This window comes from Vanellus vanellus, assembly GCF_965231255.1.
Source record: "Vanellus vanellus genome assembly, chromosome: 1".
NCBI classification, from domain to species: Eukaryota; Metazoa; Chordata; class Aves; order Charadriiformes; family Charadriidae; genus Vanellus; species Vanellus vanellus.
In genome coordinates this window covers 118,553,193-118,570,910 of record NC_138905.1, presented here as the reverse complement: position 1 = coordinate 118,570,910, position 17,718 = coordinate 118,553,193, and the positions used below count along the sequence as shown (strand labels likewise).

Below are 17,718 nucleotides of genomic sequence, written 5' to 3'. Positions count from 1 at the left end.
ATAGTAGTCTGTGCTCTTAACAAGTTGTGGCACCCTCTCAGCAACATCTTGGACCTTAGCTCCCAGAAGGCAGCATACCTCTCATGACTCCCTGTCAGGCTGGCAGATGAGCGCCTCTGTGGCCCTTAACAGAGTCACCCGCTATGAGCACTCATTATTTCTTTTTGTAGTATCCATTGTGTGCTGCTGGTACAGTTTCTCCTTGCAGACCTTGCTTGTGGGTATCTACAGTTCTTAAAGCTTCATATCTGTTTATGGTTGTAATGCTGGAGGGTGGGGACTGAAGCAGAGTCCTGCTTTTGTGGGTCACCAGGGTCCAAGGTGCCTCATCCTCTGTGTTGTCTGCCAGAGAACATGGTTCTGAAACCACTTATCTATCCCTATGTTGGCCCCTCTAATACTGCACAGCCTTTTAACCATTTCCTTCATCTCAGCCACCTGACGCAACAGGTCATTAACCTGTGGACAGCTTTTGCCAGTACTTTCCTTTTCTCCAGGAGAAGGGTCTGGGCACTCGCTGCAACCTACCATCGGTACTGAAGTCTCCTTTCTTACCAGTTCCATCTGGGTAGAAGCGCTAGGCATCACAGGGGCTTTTTCTGTAGAAACGCTGCTTTTAGCTCTGAGGTGAGTGGCCACCATCCTGGCAGAGATCTCTTGAATGAGTAGGGTGACTGTGCCCTTCCCGCGTGCCCTGCCATGCAAACTGCCGTGCAAACTGCCGCGCCATGCCCCGCTTGCATTAGAGGAACACAATGGTGTAGTCTAACAGCTCTGTCAGCTTGATGTCATCGGACAACTGGAGCACAGTATGATTGAGGGTTGAAACTTTGCTAGGATTGTTCAGGTCTCTGGACTTTCTGGAAACTTTGGTGACCTATTGAGATGCAGAGTTGGGGAATGCATCCCTATTTCATGCTACTCATGGGGCAGCTGGAATCTTAATATGTTTTTCATTTTGGAATTCATTATATAAAGGTGCTTTGACGATGATACAGACTGCAGGAGAAAGATAGGCTCACATGAACTTAAAACAGCTGTTTCTTTAAAGACACCATGTTCCATATCAAAGAAAAGTTAAACAAACAAAGTGGTCAGGGCAAATCCTTCCTTTCCCCAGGTGTCTGGATGTGTTGAAAGAGGAAGCAGTATTCTGAGAACAGTCTCTTTCCCTCTCCTCTCATGTGATAGTAGAACAAAGGCAAAGAGATGAGGGGAAACACTTCCTCATTTTAAATGGGGGAAGCGAACCTCTCGAAATTTCGGAGATGATGTTCTTGCACACATTCTTCCTGCTTTAATCTAAAACCACTCTATCTCTGAATAGCCAAGATTATTTTTTTCTCCTCTCCTCCCCCCCCCCCAGTTTGGCTTACCAATGAGCCTTTAATGAAGTGGCACAGCACATGGGACTGCCTTATCTGTGCCCTCCTCATAACCTTTGAACCAGCTGATGGATTTCAGCCATAATTGATAGACAGTAACTTCCTGCTCTTCCATGAAAATCAGTCGATGGATAGATGAAAGCAGCTCTACAAAAAGAGTGAGGAAAAGGCAGGGAAATCTCAACCCTCTTCTGACAGCAGCTGGCCAACCAACTGGCACATGCATTGCTCATATGAGCTATACTATGTTTATTGCCTTTCTGAAAGCCCCCCCATCCCTGTTCCCCCCATCCCTGTTCCCTCCCCCCCCCAAAAAAAAAAAAAAAAAAAAGAATGTACATAAGAAGCTGCTACTGTGGAAGGAGGGATAGGGAGCATACAGGGAGTGGAATCTTTACAGTGGAGAGGCGTACCAGACACAGGACATCGGCCTTCCTTAAGGTCAGCACTCACAGAGCTGCTTTGATGAGAGGTGAAGAAAAGCACCAATAAAACAAAATGCCTTAAAAAGCCCAAAATCATAGAATCACAGAATGGTTTAGGTTGGAAGGGACCTCAAAGATCATCTAGTTCCACCCCCCCTGCCATGGGCAGGGACACCTCCCACTAGACCAGGTTGCTCAAAGCCCCATCCAGCCTGGCCTTGAACACTTCACTTCGAGGGATGGGGCAGCCACAGCTTCTCTGGGCAACCTGTTCCAGTGCCTCACCACTCTCACAGTAAATTTCTTCCTAATGGCTAATCTAAATATCCCCTCTCCTAGTTTGAAGCCATTACCCCTCGTCCTGTCACTACATGCCCTTGAAAAAGTCCTTCCCCAGCTCTCCTGCAGGCTCCCTTTAGGTACTGGAAGGCCGCTGTAAGGTCTCCCTGGAGCCTTCTCTTCTCCAGACTGAACAACCCCAACTGTCTCAGCCTGTTCTCACAGGAGAGGTGCTCCAGCCCTCTGATCGTCTTTGTGGCCCTCGTCTGGACGAGCTCCAACAGGTCCATGTCTTTCCTACGTTGGGGGCTCCAGAGCTGCATGCAGTACTCCAGGTGGGGTCTCACCAGAGCAGAGCAGAGACAAAAAATCACCTCCCTTGACCTGCTGGCCACACTTCTGATGCAGCCCAGGATGAAAATGCTTTCCCATTTTTCCACATTCCACATAAAATGAGAATATGATGAAAATTAAAAGTGCAGAAAAAACATGTACAGGTTACATGTAACTGGGTGGTACCAAGAATCAATGCTGATTCTTATGTTTTCTTCCTGCAACAGTTCCCAAAAAGTGCGTATTTACATATTAGCAAATTTGCAATTAGCAAACCTCAAAACCATAGCTAAAAATTTTGCAATTCCCACATCAAGTTATGATTTCCATACAGCTTCACTCATGGCAAGTTATTTTTGCTGACAGCACTTGATTTTTAACTCTCATTTTGATGTAGTAATACACACAAAATATTTGCGTCACTCAAAATTAGCACACAGGGCGAAGGTCACACTTCATGCCCCAATGTTGGTGCAGACATAACCTTTATAAGCACGAACAGGGCTACACAGGCGAGGTTGTATTATGTAGCATGGGAGTCACATCAACCTGAGTTTACTTTTTTTGAATTAAGAATACACATCAGTAGATAAATTAAACGAACCTACTTTTTAACTCCCACTTTAGTTGAGAAACTTTCCCCAGACTTCAGTGGACTCTGGATTAGGTAGGCAAAATTTAATTAGCCACAGAAACCGCAGGGCAGAGGCTCAGGGGACCGAGCAATACCTGAACATAGACGGCTATCTGGCAATGCACTGGTACATTCCCTTAGCAGTGAAGTATAAGTAACACCTAGCAATGCAAAACACCCTGAATATTTGTGTTTGGTTTATTCATACCAAGTTCATACCATCATAATAATTTTACAATTTTGCATCAGTTAAAAAAATAGTCAATAGAAAGATTATGCCACAAGGGATATCCTTAAGAAATACACACAATTTCTCCTTAAAAAAAATAAGTCAGATCAGGACTTTTTTTACAAAATATGATTTTCTTTTACAAACCTTATACAATACACCATTTTGATTAGGTTTTGCAATAAATAGTTTATCAAAGTTAAATTAACTAGTATTATATATATATGATATTTGCTTTTTAAATTAATGTCGTAATACAGTCCTAGGTATTGCTATAACTTAACAGTGAGGAACAACAAACAGTGGAAAAAATTACATATCATTTAATTCCTCTTTTATAGTCAAGTTTCTTGCACTTAAAAAAATACAGTAGTATTCTGTCAAAAGTCTGTGGACACATCTTCATATATGAATTTTTACTGTCTTAAGAATGCAGCAATAAGAAGATAAACTCAACAGCCCGTTTGCTTTTTCCTTTGGTCCGAGTGAAGTATGAGGAGTGCACTTAGGCCTTTTCTGAAGCTGGTAATATTCTTGAATCAGAATCTTCTTGTTCAGAGTCCTGAAGCTGCTCTGTTGTCTTGCTGGCCTCACTGCCAGTCTCATCACTGTGATTTTTGGATTCTTCTGAAATGACAGTTAGCTTGTCATAAAAAAGATGCTCTTCTTGTGCGAGTGGAGAAAAAAACTGCGAACCACTAGGAGGCTTGCTTAAAAACTGTGAAGGAAAGAGGAAATGAGAATTAGGCTGCACCAGCTACACGATCCTGTTTGCTTCGAAATATGTTTTATATTGTTTTCCACACATCAACTGGCTTTCTCAATCCTTAGAAGTCCCAGAATGGTGGGACTCTCTGCTTGCTTTAACATCCTGTGCAAGGCTTGGAATCAAGTCAGAAATGTCTTTATTTGCAAGAAGATACGCCAGGGGTTAGTGACTTCTTTGCAATATAAACTTTCTTAAAAAAATAAAATACCTAGGTTTTGTTTGGAAACAAAAACTAAAAATGGTGACTTGACTGTAGGTGAAAGAATTCGCAGAGAGATTTGTCAAACAGCTCTAAGAGATGCAAATCGTTCTGCCATCTGAGAGAGCTGTCTGCTCAGACACCAAACAGTAATGCTTTAAATGTCAACATAACCCATAACCATTTAACCAAGAAAAGGAGAGGGAGGGAGATCTGCAGGGCCATACAATTCAGTGAGAAAGATGATTTCATTTTAGTACCGAAATATCACAAGTTCCTCCCACTCCCTGTTCTATTGATAGGATGGAACTGGCCTCAAGAATCAACATGGACTTCACAGGATGTCATGACTGTGTTCTGAATGTCAACACAAGAACAGAACACCTACTCAACACACTAATAACATGTCAACCACTCATTTTGGCAGCTGAAGCGGCAGTTCATTTTATTGGTATCCTCCTGGCTGGAGGAGTACAACTGCATTTTGTTCTTGTGACCTGACCCCGTCTGTTACTTTAGAGCGGCTTGTATCTTACATAAAATGCACTGTGAGGAGTCCTGTTCATTATAATTACAAAAATAAATACTAATATTATTACTATTAGACCTTTTTCTATCAAACTGTGATTTGAAATGTTCTGTCAGTAGCCTGCAATCTCAAATGTTCATGTAGTGAAACCACTGCCTTTGATAAATGTCACTTTAGGTAAGCATGACTGACCTTTGATTACTGTGATTGACAACTATAACCCACTAGCACAACATGAAAATTTTCCCTTTCTTGTGAAAAAACCTGTGAGAAAAATGAAATTTCGCCACATCCTGTATCGATCAGAGCAATGCTACCTTCCCAACAGCTGAGCTCCAGGTTCAGCAAACTACTGTGTGCTGAGCGTGTGCTCTACTTAAAGCACAAGATGATTGCTAACTCAGCTGCAGAGCCTTCATCTGCTGAACTCTCAATGAGTCAAAAAGAAAGACCCAGAGAAACTGCAGGAAACTCAGAAGAATATAGGTTCCTAACTTTAGTGCCTGTAACACCCTGTATAGCCTTGTTTCTTGGAGGAGATTCTGATACAGCCTTTTTATGTTGCTATATGGGTAACAGGGTCAGTGGTATTCTCCAACAGTAACGGCTAATGTTCATTGCTGTCCTTTTATCTTGAATTTTCAGACTTCACCATGTTCTTTACTTAAGTTAAAGCTCATTATTATATTTATGAAAGAACTTTGTTTCAGGAGAACAACTGTGCAATTTTAAGTCTAAAATGAGGTAGGGGAGACATATCTTAGTTGTTTGTTGTCTAAAAAGAGGAACAGAAGGTTAACACCTGTTATTCTCTCACTTTAAAATGAAAGAAAACATCTTGTTTCTAAGCCATATAAAACTTCATATTACAAATTATGCAGTTGCTTTAGGAATAAGTCTATGCCAAGTTTCAAAATTGTTTAGCTTCTAAATATTTTGGACCACTTTGCGCAGAACAGTTCAAAATGACAGTATTTTAGATTTTACTATACATCAGTATACCTCAAAAGGAAGTCTAATTTCATTGCTTCTTACTTATGTCTATGTAGCACCACAGAACTTGATGAAAAAACGGAGGTAACCTTCATGCAAAATTTATGACCTTATAATGCCAGAAATTAAATATTAAAGGAACTAACTTCCACTACCTTTCTCATGCTGAAAAGTACCTTCCTTTGTCAGCTTTTCCCAAAGTTCATTACTTCAGCATTTACGCGTATTTGAATGGCTTTTTATGTTTGGCTGAAGAGTGAATTTTACTGTACACAACAACTATATAACAACAGATAACCAGCATTGCTCCTTATAGTCTAAAATCCCCTCAGAACAGTCTGCACTTTACAGATGGCTAACAATCAGGTGCAAGTGAAAGAAGGCAAAATAAAAGAAGTTCTAAAGGTTTTGGCACAGAGAGTGTTTGAAAAGCAGGCAGTTCTGCTGCAAAGGTGGATTATAATTGTGTTAGGTAGAAAACAAACCTCTTTCAAGTGTTGTGGGAAGACATATGAAGGGCAGAAAACATGCTTCGTGAGTCGATATAGATACAAAAAGGAAAAGAAACAAACAGGAACAGATATTACAACGACCAACATTGATCCTATAAGAATGGTCACAATTACCCACACGGGAGTTACACCTGCAAGAGACAAGAAAAAAAAAAGTGTGATTATTAATTTCTGAATATATTCTTTTCAAATTATCACTTTCCCTAAGGAATTTAAAAAAAAAAACAAACAACAACACAAAACTATTAAAAAATTGTAACTGCAATCATAAGTCTTTGTTTCCAGATGCAAAATACCTCTTGGCTCTTAAATTTTTAGTCTGCATAGGCTGAGGAAGTTTCAAAAAAGTAAGCTTACAAGCCATCATATTTAGACATTTACAGTTACACATACTGGTGATTCTACATGCAATACTAGGCAAATGATTAAAGGAAAAAAAAGACTGACAGAACCATCCACAAGGTGATATCACATAAAAAGCTATTGTACACTCTCTGGTGTTTCAGGAGTGTAGGAGTTGACATATAACACTACCAGAGAATAGGCTTCCACTTTTCTTTTAAAGAAATCTGTAAAAATGGCAGCAAAGTAAAGACAGCAGGGGACAAAAGTCTGTAAAATTCTAAACTACTGAGCTGTTAAAAAATAAATATGTCGTTCACTGGGATTTCACAACAGGCAATGGGAATGAAGATCACTGTATAAATGCTTTAACACCAACCTACGCTTGCTAAGCATTGTTCTAGCCATGAACTAAGCAACACCACCACCAAAACGCACCTGTAATTCAAGTGCAGTGCATGCAGATAATACACATGTAGGAAAAATGTAAGAAGAAACATTTTACAAGGAAATCCATGAGAAACAGGTTAGTAACTTCCCCAGGCCTCCCCGAGATGGCTTCCTCATTAACTTGTGTCTCTGATTTTCCACACGCTATCCGTGGGTGTAAGTTAACTGGAATACACATTATGCCTGTGAAAGACACAGTATGTAGGACCCCATCCTTTGTTTTAACTAGGGACATGAAGGTCCCTGCTAAGGCAACAGCATCAGACTACGTTCTGGTTGTTGCTGGACTCCACAGACAGCGGCTAAGGTGGCACGGCTGCAAAGAAAAGAGCTTTTGGTACTTAACTGACTTCAAAACGAGAACGAAACTATCTGAACAAAATATTTGTTTATATTATTGATTAATAACTGCTGTGTTTCACAGAGAAAGAGCACCACGGCCTCGCCTTGTGACAGACACTGGCAATATCACCACAGATGAAGCAGACTGCAACACAGGGTCCAATTCCCTTCTCAGTTACAAAATATATGGAACAAAGGCTTTCATAGGATAATGAGTACAGCTGATGGTAAAAGAAATTCAGACACACAGTGTAATCAGTGAAGAGCCTACACTCCATTTAACTCTGATTTTCACAGCATGAGGAACACAGAGGCCTCTGTGGTGAAGTAAAGCATCATCCCATTGGTGCCATATTGCTTGTAGTTTTCACTTCATTTCCAACTCCTCCGCTCCAAAGGTACACACTATTAACCACCAAACAGTACTAGAGTAACAAACACATCCAGTTTTGGAAGGTTTACGCATTACATTTGTTTTCATTTTGAGTGGCTTTGCACATTTCCCAGCTCTCTACATCCTGTTCTGATGCACAAGGTATTACCGTTGTGGGTTGTCTGCTCACAAAGCTCTCCGCTCAGTTTCCCTGTTTTGTTCCACTCGGGGATAACTGCTTGCACTTGAATACAATATACCGTCCATGGCTCCAACTGAGATAATATTTCAGAGTTATGTTTAGTATCTATGTGCGTTACCTAATAACAGAAAAGAATACAAAAAATTTGAAAAGCATGAGTACAGTGAATGGACTAGCTAAGTAATTAAAATTACATTTAGTAGGACAAATTCTAGCAGTTATAGCCGCTATGTGAATAAGGCTTTAAAAGGCAGAATGAAATGCCTGGCCTATGTCACATAAGGGATAACTCTACATTGATTTCACCTACGGTGAGAGTGGGAGACCACTCCCACCACTGACTTTCTGGCTGCTTCTAGCAGCATTAACAAAGTTTAAGGCTAAAGAGGCCTACAGGGAAGTGATAAATGAGATCTGCTTGCAGGGAGAAACAATTGATTAACCAAACGAGATCAACTAAGAGTGCTGTCACAGGCAAACATAATTTAATTTGAGACAGAGAAAGTAGGATGAATGATCTAAACAAACAAAAAAAAAGACAGAAAGAAAAAGACTTGTGGAAGCTGTTATTAGGTGACTGACAGCAGATGCAACTTGCTGTTTAGAGGCATGATTGGTTATATCCCTGTAACGATATGGTCCCCGAAGAGTATGGGTCCCTACAACGTGCCCCATTACATAGTAACAGACTCTTTCTCAGGGGGTAGAAGGCTCTCCAGCAAGGTTTCAACATTTTGAGCAAGCGTCCGCTTCAAAAAACAACCTAGGAAGTTACATAGTCTATGCCTTTTGCTTCTTTGACCCCTATGGAAATTTCCCAGACTTATGATCTGAAGTGCTACAAGCACAGATTCTACCTGAAGTTCCCGCTTTCTCTGATAATCTGCCTAAGTTTGCATCCCATATGCAGAAATACCTTCATCTTTTGTAGTTTGGGCATTGAAAACCAGTCTAGTTTTTGGGAAATTATGTTCAATTTTCTGGAATTGAATGCCAAAGAATTTTGCAGGGAAACAAATACAAATCAGATTATATGTAGTGGAGTCCTATTATATGAAAACTGTACTGATGTACAAAGCACTAATTATACTGACTGATATCTTCCAGTAAAGGGCTTCCTTTTTTCCTGTAATAGAACTCAAAACTCGATAATTAATATATTATTTATGATCTTTCTCCTCAAATTTTGTATGGAGAAGTCTTTTGAGCTGAGCAACACATCTGTCTGTGGAAGAGGCTGTCCATGAGAGAAAGAAAGCGAACTACAACTGCTAGAAACTGAAGAGCTGAAGGTGACCACAGTTAACATAAGGCCTCATCCATCCAAAGCCCGAAGTCCCACAAAGAGCACAAATACTTGAGCGACATCAGACTTGAATCGAAGTTAGCTTATTGCCATGATCACAGACACTGCTGTTCACCCTTGCTTGTATGTGTGAAATATGGAGATTCGGTGGGGAAGACTGCATCGCAAATAAACACATCACTAAACTGAGGGAATAAACTCTCATAATGTAGCAGTTATTTCTAATTATGGAAAGAGTAAATTATATCCATGCTACTGTTTAACTGCACAGCTATCTGCCATTAGCTCTGAATGCCAGCTGTAATGACTAGACTTTATTACACTGTAATTAGTGGAGATCTATTTTTATTTCAGTACCGTTAGCTTTCAGAACTTCACCAGTACGGTATTTTACCAAGAAAAGCATATATCAAAGTCATGGATTCACAACATCTGGGAAGCTGAAGTTACCTCTTTATTGCTGCCTTTCTTCCAGTACAGCATTCTGTAATTCCATGAGCCGTAATATTGCTTTAGGGGCCACTTGTCATGTTCATGTTCAGCAAAAGGGCCTATGAAATCCACGTGCAGGGACCCAGACTCTGACTTCACTTGTACATCAGGTGGCCCGATGACTGCTGTATGGGAATGGTGGAAGAGAAGTAAGATCGGAATTCAGTTTCACATTGTTATCAATTTGACTTTTTTTACACAACCTATGACAATTCACGCTTTAAACAAATATATCTATTAGAAGAAAGTAATTTCATGAGTCAGGCATAAATAAATCCTTCCCTTATAGAACTGGTCTTGAAAGGGATTTGGTTTTGCGGTTAAATAACAGATATTTTTGTAGACTACATTTCCCATACACTAAATTAACTCAGTTCTCTTTTGCCAGCTGTGGTGACTCCTGGGAGAGGAAGGACTATTTCTATAGGTTATTACTCACTTCTCTTTCTGAGTTAAGCTGTTGAGAACACATCCTTTCTGAGGAGACCCTCTAGTGAAGTGTTTTAACGTTTCTTTCATTGTGATCACTTTGAATAACTGAAATATTTGAATCATTTCAGCATGTCTTAAAGATTGAATATTCTATTATCATACTTTGAAAATGGCTTGTCCTTATGTTTTTGTGCCACTATCTAAATTAATTCATGCATAGCTTAGTTATCAGCTCCATTGTGTCTGCAATGAGCTCTCCATTAAAGACTCCTGTAATTCCAACAAACAACTCTTGACTTGGCTGCCTCTACTAAAGTTTTGCCTGGCTAGAGCCACACTATCAAGCATCGAAGAAAGGAAGAGCTCAATATACAGAGAATTTTGCATTCCTCTAGAAACGTGTTTCTTTAATCAAAAATTTAAAAAAATCTGTTTGCTGGACCATGCATTCATGTAATGCTCATGAACACGTTGTTGAACTTGTGAAAAATAATGTGAGGAAAGTCTTGGTTACTCTGGTTTTCTTAGGCTATTCCTACAATACAGTGTGAAATTTCTTACAAAAGCAACTAACAGAAATAATAACACAGAAAGGAACATCAGATATTTTCATCACGATGCCCTGCACAGATCAGCTATGACAACATTAAAAATCCTCGTATCCTCCTCAGCGATTTGGCCAGTTAGCCAGTACTCCCAGGTCTTTCTTTCCAGGCAGTTTTATAACCAGATTTTCTCAGTTCAGAAATAAGCTTCCTTTCCAAAGCCAAGCCTGCTCTGAAGGCTACAAGCTCTTTCAAATACATGTCAAACTACAACTCTGTTAATGATTTACACGTTTGCTCTCTGTTCTGAAAATCCATCCATACTTTTTGTATTGCACTTTCTTTTGGATGTAATCTAGACTTGCAATGTTTGGTGGTTTTGGTTTTTTTTTCTGTGCTATGTTTCAGTGCTTCTGTTCTAGACAGATTAAACTGTATCAACATTATGCTTTTGGAGAGAGACAACCAATAAAAGCATTTTGAAAAACAAGGCTGTAAACTGTAAAATTACACTCTGAAATCCAAGGAACAGAATGATGAAATTCAAGCAAATGAAGGCAGAATGAGAAAGAAAAAGATTTAAAAAAAGTTTTTCTCAAAGATGAGGTGTAACAGAAGCTTCCTGCATGGCTTTGTATTAACAGCTGTGAAGACAAAAAAGCCCTGCGTAACATTAATTACATAATCTAAAATAATTTCACTTTTGCTAATGAGTGGAGTAAGAATATACAAAACAAAGGACGCTCACTGGTAAAAACCACTCCATCATTCCCAAGCTCAGGCGAGAGCAACATGATTAACATCTCTGTTGTGCACTCTAATGCAAGGCAATGTCTAAATCACCTCGCACAAAGACTGTAAAGCTTCACTAAGAGAATGGCAATTTGTGCAATGAAGATTTCTTAACTAAAATTAATGTTTCTCTGTGAAATTAATTAAAAAATAAAAGGAAAGCTTTTTGTTTGACACAGCAATGAAGCAGAAAATGATTGAACTTATTTAGAGATACAGGAAGTCTGAATCCTTGAAGAAAAGCTCTCCCTGGCTAAAAATAAACAATCCTTATTTTAAGGGAACAAATACAGTTTTTGAAAACGTCCTCAAAAGATGTCTCAAGTATCTAATAATAATAGTAAATCTATTATGCTTTCTGACAGCAATTTCTGCCTTCAAAAATGGAAGTGTTACAACTAAGATTTTATAGTTAAATGCAATTAAATTTAAAAATGATCTGCATGCTATAGCTTTTCTTATGGAACCAAACTGTAAAGGTGCATTAATAGCAGACACTATTTTTTGTGGAAGATTAGAAAATGGCTTACTGTCATCCATTGGCTTAAATCTGACGGTCGCCCAGTCGGAAAGGTTATTTCCTGACTCCGCTCTCACCTGTAAAATGTAGTCTCCATATGCAGACAGAGAAGAGACGTCACACTCTGTGAGTCTCAAGTTTGTGCTCACATTTTGATATGTGTTTCCAGGCAAATTAATGCTGTATGAAAGAGAAACAAAATGTATATGATGTGTACATTACAACTAACTAAATGCCTTTCCTCTCAATTAACTGGAAAAGTGGTATACCTGTTTGTTAATACAACCACTTATGACTCATGAACAAGAAAAATTCGATCAAGTGTATAAGAAACATCATTACTAGTGTGTACACACACATCAGAGCATTTTATAGGCATCTATAAATCCGTGATAAAGTTAGAGACTAAAATTATGATTCAGTAAATACATGCCCTTTTCTTGACAGTGGTCACAAAACTTGATTGAACACACAGCAGTTATCAGGCAAGTTTGCAAATATTAAGACAGTATCGCTATGCATGGCTTTGCTGTCTAACTCAGACTTTGTTCAGAACTGCTTTTATGATATGCATATAAGGAAAAGCCAGAGAGAACAGAGCCTGAGAACTGACTGGGAACTGTGTAATAAATAACATTATTTCTGGTTTACATCAAGAGCCCACCTAGGAATGTAGTAATCAATGGGTAACTCCTAGCAGAACCCAGAAAAGTCTTCTTTTGACTAAAATAGCCCGTACCCTCGGTTTGGGCATTTTTCCTCAGCAGGCACCTGCCTGTGGGTGCCATCATCTCTGCTTTACATCCTACCCTGTCTTGGCCAAAGAATTCAATCTTCAGCAGGAATGCGAGATCTCTGGCAGGCAAGGAGCCCACCACTGGGCTGGTGATGTGGCCGCCTTCCTTAGTGCAGCCCCATAGACTACTTTTCCCAACAGGAAAGACCAACTTGGAAGGACAGTGGCAAAACCTAATCAAAGCTACGTCAACCCACCAAAACTGACAAAAGGAGACCTCAGAAAGTGTGTCCTAAGTTTAAGGCACTGAGCGGACGAGCCACCTGCCTGGAGTTCATCGGGCATCTCCACTAAGGGTGCAGGCAAGCTGTCCGCACTGGTGGCAGAGTACAAAATGCTGCCGGATTCAAAGATCAGATGTGGTCCTAAAGCTATGCAGGACTAAGTCTCTTGAATTGCAGGTACCAGCTACATGATAAGAGAAAACACACACACAGAGCTAATAACAGCCAATGTTAAAGTGTGTTTCTGGTTCCCCAAAAAGTATGTACAAAGCTGTCTTGGGCGTTATATGTGTAGAAAATGTCTCTGCCCTATTATTTAGCTCAGAGCATAAGCCTCTCCCAAGCTAAAAGAGTTACTGATCTTCCTGTAAAAAAGGAAACAAATCACAAACACACGCAGCTGTAACGCGAATTAAATAAAGCACAACTCCCCCAGACTTACCTCTTAGATTGGACAGTGTAACTTATATTCCCTTTGTGAAACCTAGGTGCATCCCACTGTAAAATGCTACGAAGATTAACTGATGTAATTCTTGCATTTTGGGGTTTTGGTATGATTCCAGATACTGTGGGAGCAATAAAAAAACCCCAACATATTAGTATGTGTTCCTCCAGTGATTTTTCAGTCACTCAAAACTTAAACACAGCTTTCTTTCCCTTCCTTGCCTCAGACGCTTCAAAGTAGATTTTAAAATAATTAATTTAAATCTGATGCCTATCATTCCTTCTGAACTTATGCAACAAAACCAAACTAGCCAGCACCAATGATTTCCAGTAAGTAGAGTCTTTATGATATCATCGCTTATTATGCATGACTGACATGTCAAGACTTAGGGCCCATCAAGCTACATGCAGGAACTCTCACCGAGATTGTCAAAATCAAATTTTTCGAAGCAGTGCTCCAGTAGCACTACAGAAACGCCATAGGTGTACAGAGTGATTTGTTGTTGTTTTGGTTTTTTTTTTTTGAAGAACATGAACAGCCTTTCTACACAGACCTGGGTATAAGACTGAAATAATTAAGAAAGTATCCACCATAAGCATGTTTACATCATCACTGCATGGATTAGCATTGCCATTTAAAATGCTTTACTCGTTCTGTTATTAAACCACCCTTTTGAAAAACAGATAAACAAGTACCACCTTCAAAGACAAGAGAGCTATTAAACATACCATATGAACATATCATTAATTGGCACTCTTCACAAGTGACAAAAATAAGATCTTTTGGCTTTATTGAAATGGAATAAAGGAAACCCTGAAGTAGCGCTGATGAACAGTCCATTACTATTATGGTTTAATTATTTGAAAATAATTGTTGGTATAGAAACGAAAATGGAAAATATTTTGCCCCATTTTTGCAACACACCTGATCAACGCGCAAAAAAAACCCTGTCAGATGAGATCAGTGCTTAAATGTCACAGGAGTAAAACCTAATGAAACATATTCTAAGAAAAAAAAATAAATAACCTATTTTGTATGTCTGTAGTCGATGCATAAATACATGAAACGAATGTGTCAGTTACCCACCTTCAGGAGACAAAAGTTTTAAATCTAAACCCTGCTTAAATATAAACCATTTTACCGACTCAATTCCTACGACATCACCTTTGCACCTAACAAATCAACTCAAACGCGCTTCACGTCGGAGAAGCAGAAGTTGTCATTGCTCCCTTGTCCCCAGACCTCCTTGGGAGAGATGCTGTCCCTGTGCGGACGTGCCTGCAGCAGTACCCACCTTGGGCACTCGCCTTCAGAGACCTCTGCCTGTGCACACGCTGTGCCCCTTTGCGGGGACATCTGGCCTCCTGCTCCCACACCTTCTCCTACCTGCAAAACCCCAGGAACGCGGCATGATAAGGAAGAGGGGCACAGGTAACAGACAGCGTAAACACTGCTGGCAAAAAGATCTGGCTAGTACAAGGCATCTGATCTCTCCTGTCCTGTGTGATGTGGTCCTCCCTACAAAGGGACCCTCTCTAGGAAGCTCCCTCCAAACATTTGAGCCCGGCTTGTAAATCCCCAGTAAAAACCACGCCGCCTCTGAAGGCTCACTTCCCTGACAGGGGGTTCTGCTTGAAAAGCCTCCAGATAAAGGTGGGTTTTTTTATTATTCCACACTCAAATGAATTCCGTGGGATTTTTTGTACTTTGTCAATGACAGGTTTGTATGCAGGTCACATCACAGTCTTAGATACCCCCCGTTTGGGGACACGTATGGCCCGGGCCGGTTTCAGTGACCGCGGAGGTTGCCGTCTGCGGGCTCGCCCTCGCCGTGCCCGGGGCAGCACCAGTTCCGCCAGAGGCGGCCGCTCTGCTCCGGGCTCTGCTGCCACCGCTCCCCCGGCGCTGCCCACAGAGCACGGCGGGGCGGGGGCTGCCCCGCCTGGAAGAGCGCGGTTTCGCTCCCCCACGCGTGAGTTCGTTTCATCACTGGGACTTGCACGAGTGTCCAAAACCGGCAAGGAAAGATGCGGTTTCTCAGCACGCATACAGCCGCCGGGGAAAAAGAAAACCAAAAAACCCCGCGTTGGCGGCGGGAGTTGTGCCCTCCCCCACCCGCCCCCAGCCCTCCGCGCCTCCAGCCGAGGCCCCCCGGGGCGGGCGGCCGCTGCCCTTTCCCCGTTGCCCTTTCCCCGCTGCCCTCACGGCGCGGCGGCGGACACCTTGGCCGGCCACTCGCTGCCCGGTACCGCACGGCTCCTCACGGCAGCGCCGCCCCCCGCGGAGCCGCCGCCGGTCGCCCCCTCCTTGCGGCCCCGCCAGCGGCGGCCCCCGGGGCTCTCGGGGCAGCGCGGTGCCGGCGAGTGACGCCAGCCGCCTCTAGCCACCTTTGCCCCCCGCCGCCGGACGATCCCCCCTGCCGGGGGGAGGGCCGGTCCCCTCCGCCAAGCCCGGGGCAGACTCACCGCAGAGCAGGAGGCAGCTGCAGAGGGCGCACCGGAGGGCGGCGGCCATGGCGGCTCCACGGCGCGGACCTCCCTCAGCAGCGGAGGAGCCGGCGCCGCCGCGCCATGGCACCAGGCGGGGGAGCGAGGCCGCCCCGAAACCCTTCCGCCTTCCCGCGGCGGGGCGGGGCGGGGCGGGGCGGGGCGGCGGGGCGCGGCGTGCGGGAACGGCGGCCGCCGCGGGCTGCGGGACTGACATCACCCGCGGCCCGGTCGACTCACCCTCGCCATCCCGAAGCCTCCCCCTTCGCCACGGCCGCCCTTCCTCCTGCTAGGAAGAGCACACCCAGTACCCCAACCTTCCCCGCGGGTTTGGGAAGCCGTTCATCGGTGCTGTGGATTAAAACATCTGCGTGACGCCCTGAAAACTCACAACCTCTAAAAGAGGGTTTTTGGCATACAGCTGACAGGAGGTCAGCATAAAATGGACAATTAAATACTGCATGAGCAGACATCAGATGATCCACGGTGTCAGATCTGGAGTGCAATTCCTGCTGCAGGCCATAGGAAAGGTTTGTCTCCTGACCAAAGATGCCAGTGCTGCCACTTCTGCCAGAACATTCAGCATCCCTGATGAAAAACAGCATAAACTTGGGGGAAGGGAGCAGTTTTATTATTCACGGAGTACAAAAAGGGTTATTTCTCAAGCTATTACTGTTGCTAACTGAAAATACCAGTTCTTTGGTGGGTGTTAATAGATTTAGTTCTGGTCCATTTATCACCTCCTCTTATTAAATGAGCCTACAAGGCAAGTTTGGTCTTCCCTGGGATGGGCACAGTCCCAGCATCTTGGCTTACACATGAGCGATGCCCCCAGCTTCTACCATGGTGGAGAGGTGCACACCCTTGCCGCTGTACAAACTGCAGAGCGGCACAGGGTCACTGTGCGTGGAAGTGTCACCCACTAATTCTACGGATACGTAAATCTGCAAATAATTAACTTGTCAAAATCCAAGCTGTCAGGTACTTACACCTACTTAGTTCTTAACAGCAGTGCAGCAGCAGAATATGTTCCAGCACCTTAGAAATGACTCTCAGCTACCCCGACCAAAAGAATGACTGCCACCCGCTGCAGCCAGAAACTACTCGTGGGCAGAAAAGTAGTACCTAAGCAGATCAACGCAAGGTGAAAAAGAGTTCTTTTTTCAGCTGTGTAATACTCAGAAGCCCTCCCATAAAGAGTAAATTCTTAGCAGGCTAACTCATGTAGCTTTTCAAAGGCATGTAGGAATCACAGGAAAAATTCAGAAAGGGATACAAAAAAATTTCTTTTTATGAAACACAAATGTTAGTTAAAAGTATAATTGTACACTGTGGTAACTTTTAAATGTCATAAAAAGATTTTAAAAAAGTATAGTACTCAATAATTGCACAAAAGTATATAAAAAAAGTAAAAAAGGTATATGTAATGCCTTGATTCACAGTAAGAACTCTTTAGTAAGCCAAGTATTGTTATCTTTGCCCCCATTATTTCACTTGATGGACTTTCTCTGCACAAATGTAGAAATCAGTTCACTGATTTGAACACAGCAATCCATCCAGCGAAACAGGTTTCAGAGTAATCCAGCAACAGAGCTAAATAGCAGCAGAGTCCTTTCAAATTAAAAAAAGTGGCCTGGTTGAGAGACAGGCCGCTCACAACTCTGTATTGCAAACTAAGGTTTCA

The 17,718-nt window shown here is 42.2% G+C and overlaps 1 protein-coding gene across 2 annotated transcripts; it reads right to left on the bottom strand.

Moving 5' to 3' along the window:
* Positions 1-3,266: 3,266 nt before the first annotated feature.
* IL10RB (interleukin 10 receptor subunit beta) lies at positions 3,267-16,062 on the bottom strand (the record flags this gene model as incomplete). 2 transcript variants are annotated; one of them, XM_082482848.1, is made up of 7 exons in its annotated part: positions 3,267-4,003; positions 6,261-6,418; positions 7,964-8,114; positions 9,753-9,919; positions 12,094-12,263; positions 13,546-13,669; positions 16,014-16,062. In XM_082482848.1, the coding sequence occupies 7 exons, from the start codon at positions 16,060-16,062 to the stop codon at positions 3,791-3,793; spliced, it is 1,032 nt and encodes a 343-aa protein (XP_082338974.1). In that variant the 3' UTR covers positions 3,267-3,790. The 2 variants fall into 2 exon arrangements, with proteins under 2 accessions (XP_082338974.1, XP_082338975.1); XM_082482849.1 differs by having other exon boundaries at positions 3,267-3,973.
* Positions 16,063-17,718: the final 1,656 nt, after the last annotated feature.